General features: G+C 31.6%; 1 protein-coding gene across 5 annotated transcripts in view; it reads left to right on the plus strand.

Moving 5' to 3' along the window:
- LOC107440334 (putative leucine-rich repeat-containing protein DDB_G0290503) overlaps positions 1-3,697 on the plus strand; it is a 45,885-nt gene extending 42,188 nt beyond the window's left edge. For 4 of the 5 annotated variants that reach the window (XM_071177887.1, XM_071177886.1, XM_071177885.1 and 1 more), the window contains exons 9-10: positions 813-942; positions 2,545-3,697. In XM_071177887.1, the coding sequence (XP_071033988.1) occupies positions 813-942; positions 2,545-3,320 (906 nt within the window). In that variant the 3' untranslated portion in view covers positions 3,321-3,697. The remainder of the gene's footprint in view (positions 1-812; positions 943-2,544) is intronic. The other variant, XM_043054456.2, reaches the window with a different exon arrangement.
- The last annotated feature ends 2,303 nt before the right edge of the window (positions 3,698-6,000 follow it).

A 6,000-nucleotide genomic window follows, 5' to 3' on the forward strand; every position in this document is an offset into this window, starting at 1 on the left:
ACGATAATTTTTTTAGTTCTAATTTAACAAAATAAAGTAAAATGTAATTTATTATTATTTATTTTTATTTAAAATTTACTTTCTTAATGGAAAGATATATAAATACTTTTATATTTGAATAAATAAAAAATATACGAGAAAAAAAATTTTATCTAANCACCCGCCAATTAAATAACTTTTCAAATCTGGAACTTAAGAAAAGAGAATTTCACAGTGCACAATTCATAGCTATAACGTCAGATGAGCGAACAATGACTGACTTTCTACCTTTGTTTATATTTTTAATTTAGAGAAATTGTAAAATACATTTCAAAATTATTACATGCAGATACAAAAGCATTCATAGCATTGTTTCTATCAATTTCTTCTTTTTTAAACCTGCAACTAAGTTTATATCTAAACTCTTTACTGAAATTATATGGGATACTGGTATTTTTCCGTTCGCAATGTCGCCAAGCGAAGCGAATGACAAAACAGTCGACGGAATAAAAGTCGAAAACGTTCAACTATAAACAAATATTTATTAAAAGTACACAAAAGAAGTTCAACTATCAACAAATATTAACGAATTGTTATGGATTAAAATCCCAAATTTTCATCGTTTTTTTAAAACAAAAATTAAGATGGAAGAAAGAAAGGAAAACGTGCTTTGTTTTGAATGAATTTAAAGATAAAAGAATGTGGCCCCTAACTAACGTTCCTCTTATGATTGCAAGAAATTAGGCGGAATTCTGCATTATTTGGGAATTTTTCGCTTGCTCCCGGGTAAAGGAAAAGTATCGTGATGGGTAAAGTTGCTTTTTTCTTGCTAGAATATGGACAAAAGTATTGGATTCTCGCCAGCTGGAGATCCAGGAACTATTCATCCTCCAACTGATAAAGGAAATGCAGAAGAGAACTCCCGACAACCGAACGATAAAGCTGACTCTCAGCAATTAAATGGTAACGTTTAATACTTTTTCTGTTGTTGTTGTTTCTAATGTCACTTGCCACACTATCAAGCCTGCTTGGTGAAATCGAGCAAATTTAAGGCAGAAGGTGCGTTTCTTGTTTTTCAGTGGCGCCATTTACCACCAAGAATTCGTCTTCAGCCACACACATCACACCCGTTTATAGGGCGGATCCATTCATTCATCCACAGATCGTAATTTTTGAATTGGATCAGAGAACGATAGATCTCCAATCCAGTAGCCCTAGAGGTATCGATTTGTTATGGGAACATGGAGGACTTTGCGACTCGACAGATTTAACGTGCATCAGTCACTATTTACTACGCGGGGAGTCTCCGGCCGGCGTGGTTCGAACCCTCGGACATAGGCCCCAGCGCCCTGCCGACCAGGCTATCCCGGCCGTAATACTCTTTCTAAATACAATAAGTGTTTTACACAGTTCTGACGTGAAATATCTTCAGTGGTAGACGGATCATGGGTTAGACTCCCCTTGTCGTCAGGCTAACCGTGGAAGGTTCTCGTGGTCTTCCTCTCCATGTAACGCAAATGCGGGTTATCTATATCAAAAGTCCTCCGCGAAGGCAAATTTCTCCCAATACTCGATCCGGGAGTTCCCTTGTTTTCTGGATTGGCTTGGGTTCAAAATTACAAGGCTACGGAGATGAATATTAGAAGTCGTAAACCCAAAAATTGGGTCGGCTGTTCAACGACGGTTATAAATTAAGTGTTTTAACGTTACCCACACTTCACACTTTTCCCCTCTCTGATACCGCTGTTTCTGAAAATCTTACTAACTATTTCTCCTTGCAAGTTTGTACCACCTTGTTACTGAAATGTAGCGTAGTGAAAAAGCGCATTTATTGGGATCAAAGGGGTAAGCAGGGTGGGCCGCCCTTCACTGTGTGTCACTTCCACTTCAAACGCTTACTGTATATATATATATATATATGTAATACAAAAATTAAATACTTTTGTATTAATAAAAGCGTTAAAACTTCATTCCTTTTCATAAAATATCTTTAGTAAAAGATAAGGATAGAAGTTCTATTTTGGGACTTCAAGACTAAAAACATGCCAATGAATAATAATTAGATTTATACTTCAAAAGAGAAGTTATTTTAAGATCTTTCACTTCCATATAAGGAAAGATTAAACGATTTGCTATGAGTAATAAATAAATTGATGAGGCGTAAGAATACAGAAAAAGGCATATGACTGGGCCNTCAGGAGATTTTTCATATACCTCCTATTTGTATTTATTTTTAACGTATTTCATTACAATGTATAATGTACGTTCGTGTATTAACCAATTAATACACGAACGTAAACAAGTGCAAACCGGTTTCAGCTGCGTAAAAACAATACAGCTGTATAGTATCATCTGATAATTAAGATTTTACATAGAATCTTATAGTGCGTCTAATAATTTGGCCAGGGATCGTATATATATACATATATATTTATTTCAGATTTGAGAGCAAAAGATCCAAGAAGTGGTGNTATCACCTGATAATTAAGATTTTACATAGAATCTTATAGTGCGTCTAATAATTTGGTCAGGGACCGTATATATATACATATATATTTATTTCAGATTTGAGAGCAAAAGATCCAAGAAGTGGTGTTCATGAAATAATCAGCTCAGAGGGCTGCAATGACACAAACCTGAAGGAAAAGATCCTGTTGTTGCGTGATAAAATTTATACTATGAAACAGGAGCAACAAAAAATGGCTATTTTGCAGAGTTTTCTGCGTTTCAAGAAACAGCAGTTGGACGAGAGTTTCCGAAGTTTGGATGATAAAAAAATGGATATCATTAATTGGGAATACAACTTGTACACCAAGGCTAAGAAACTGCACGAAAAAGAATACTGGATGACCATGAAAAGCCAAAATTTGAGGAAGAAAGAAAAACAACTGGAAGAGAAAGAAAAGTGGCTGGATCTTAGGGAAAACGAAATTAGAAATAAGTATAATAATGTACTTAAAAGAGAAGGAACAAATAATGCGTCACTAGAAAATGGCGAATTCCATGGAGACACAAAGTTAGAAAACAAATCATCGCCAACTAAAAACGCAATTGATATTAATGGCGAACAGGAAGGCAATAATTGTATCAATTCTTCTACCAAGGATGATGAAATCCTTCCACAAAAGTCCAAAGATCTCTCGTCTGGCGATATTTGCGAAATTCAGACCACTTCAGGAAAGTCACAGAAGTTTAAAGCAAGCGATTATTCCACAAGTTTAAATTATTCTAAAGTAAACAAGAAACCGATAAGTTTTGAAGGAAGAAAATATCTTCCAGAGCATGTCAAGCAATGGTTCAATCAGAGAGATAAAAATGCAAAAAAAGAAAACAAGCATTAATTTGCGTTGCATTTTTGAAGTCATGTGGACACATGCGCTTTGTTTCGTAAATAACCCATACGAGCTTTCCATTGTAGAAAAAAAGCGTTGCTTTTAGTAGAATGGCTTATATTAATATTATAACACGAGTGACAGAAGTTGTATCCTGCAAATAAAGCAGGGAAATATCTATCAGACAACAAAATTTGCTTGAAATAAGTGTTTCTTATTTGTAGGAAAGATACAAAAATTTCTTAAAATTGTGACATCTGTTAACAGATAGTTGTGGTTAAAAAAAAAATTTTTTTTCTTGATGTTTTTACAAAATTAAGAGAGGAAGAAAGAGAATTAAATTTGTTTGTATTACTTTTAAGTGAATAAAATTAAAATGGTTTGAATCCTGGATTATTTCCCTTTGTTTTTCAAATTACATAATATGTTGCAATTATTTCACACAAAATTAAGTCATTCAAATTAAATGTTACTTCTTAATTATAAATAAAATTTTAAAGTTGTTACTTACAAGTTATTGAAGATTTAAGTACTTGTATCTAGTATTTTATAAGAGTTTTAATGCAGTCAGCAATTAGGTTGCACCTGCTTTTTTTTCTTCTTCCTTTTTTGAAAAATTGATTAGCAATATTATGAAAGAATTGATAAGTTTCAATTTCAAACCTCGGTGTGTAATTATGTATGGCTAATTATATGTTTCTCTATTTACCACATTTTGTCAGCGAAGCTGTAAGCAGACTGAGCAACTCATATAGTAAAAAACTAAACTTATACCTAAAAATTTGAAAGAATTTAATCTTAATATTTTAGCAAGATTTGTTTACTAACATGTTCTTAAAAAATGCACTTGATGGAGAGCAGAGGCTTGTAAGCTTGATCCTGGCAGGCAGCCAAAATTAGACAATCCGGGTGCATGTGCAACAGGGTGAATTTTTTATTTGTTGTGGCCGAAAGTCCTCTTGTTGATTGTTGTGTAGAAGTTTCTAGAGTGGGGGTAACAGATCAGGCAGTGTCTCAGGTGCTGTTTGCGAACATGCCAGTCAATATTGTACTATATTGTCCCAAACGTACTTAACATTGGGACAATATATCCCATTAGTGATAAAAAATATTATAAGACACAATTTAGTTTTTGTTTTTATTATTTCATAACGGCAAATTCTGGTTTCTATAACTTCTAATAAGAATAAATAAATCGAAGCATTTATATTATTTTCATAATTTATTTCCATGCAATATATAGGTATTTTTACAAGACGACTGGGACATATTGTACCAGGACATTTCTGGGGAAAGTGGAAAACTTTAAACTTATAGTATACTTATTTTAACATATCAGCATTAACATAAACTGGTTTTCAAACTTGAGTTTTAATGCTGCAAAAGTCGGTTGAAAGGGTTAAAAGATAGAGAGCTGAAAAACAAGGCTAAGTGTTTGGGCATGTATGTTCTTCCAAAATAAACACAAATTTAAAAAAAATTCTCTTTGCAAAGTTTATCACCTACAGAGAGAATATTTTCCATTCTGGATTTTTGAATGCAGACATAAAGTTCTATAGTAATACCACTGCTAATTGGTACTACAGAGTTAAAAGTGATAATAGCTTTATGAGATTTTTTTTCACAAGCATTTTAAAAATGGATTGTGTAATGAGTAAATCTACTTTTTTAAATCAATGAAGAATAATTGTTTGCATTTAGAAACACAACTGATGCAAAATATAAAAAATATTGACAAGATCGAAATTTTTAAAAAATATATATAAAGTGATAGTATATGTGAATATATGCTTTAGAAATTTTTTCTCTACTAACATCTTCCCGTATTTCATAAGTTTTGTAGTTAAGTAGAAGGTAAAAAATACAAAATTATAAATTTATAGAATGGAAAAAAATGTATTACAAACAGATAAAAAATATAAAATAAATAGAAAATGGTACTATCATGCTTTGATATTATTAATAGTCTTTTTTTTTCTACAAGAATTCAAAGTTTAATTTAAATCAAATACAGATTTGGAGGCCTGTATTTAGAACTTCCCGTTACACAAATTACCAAAAAGGAAAATTTTGAATTTAAAAAAAAACTTTATTGTCTTCAATATGTGCAGCTAATAATTAATATTGCAATAATATCTTTTTAATCTTTTGTGTACAATGCTTAGCATGTTAAAGCCTGTAATCTAATTAATCTGCTACCACAGCAATAAAAAAGATAAACATCATATGTGTAATTAAATTAATGAATAAGAAATAACAAAAATAGTACTATTTTTCCTTCTGTAATAGTAAAAAAAAAATTTTTAAATTTAAATAAAACCAGTCAACCTGTCGATCAAGTAAAAAAATATATTTAAAGTGGTAGTACATTTCATGTTTGGTCCAATAAATTTGATTTACAATAATTATGATCACTATATGCAATTAATTTAAACAAACAGATAAAACCTAGAAATCAGGCAGAGAAGCCTTTGACAAAATCATACAATTAAAAATCATTTTGATTGTTATTTTGCCATCGCTGTGTGGATGTCAGGTTGGTACTTATGTTCCATAATGTCATGAAAACCAGGATTGTGAGTAAAAAGAGTGGAAATTTTTCCTATCTAAACCAATTTTTCCTATCTAAACAATTTTTGCTAAAATAATTCAAATTACATAGTGACACATACCAAAAAAGGCAACAAGA

This window comes from Parasteatoda tepidariorum, chromosome 2, assembly GCF_043381705.1.
Source record: "Parasteatoda tepidariorum isolate YZ-2023 chromosome 2, CAS_Ptep_4.0, whole genome shotgun sequence".
In the NCBI taxonomy this organism is placed as follows: domain Eukaryota; kingdom Metazoa; phylum Arthropoda; class Arachnida; order Araneae; family Theridiidae; genus Parasteatoda; species Parasteatoda tepidariorum.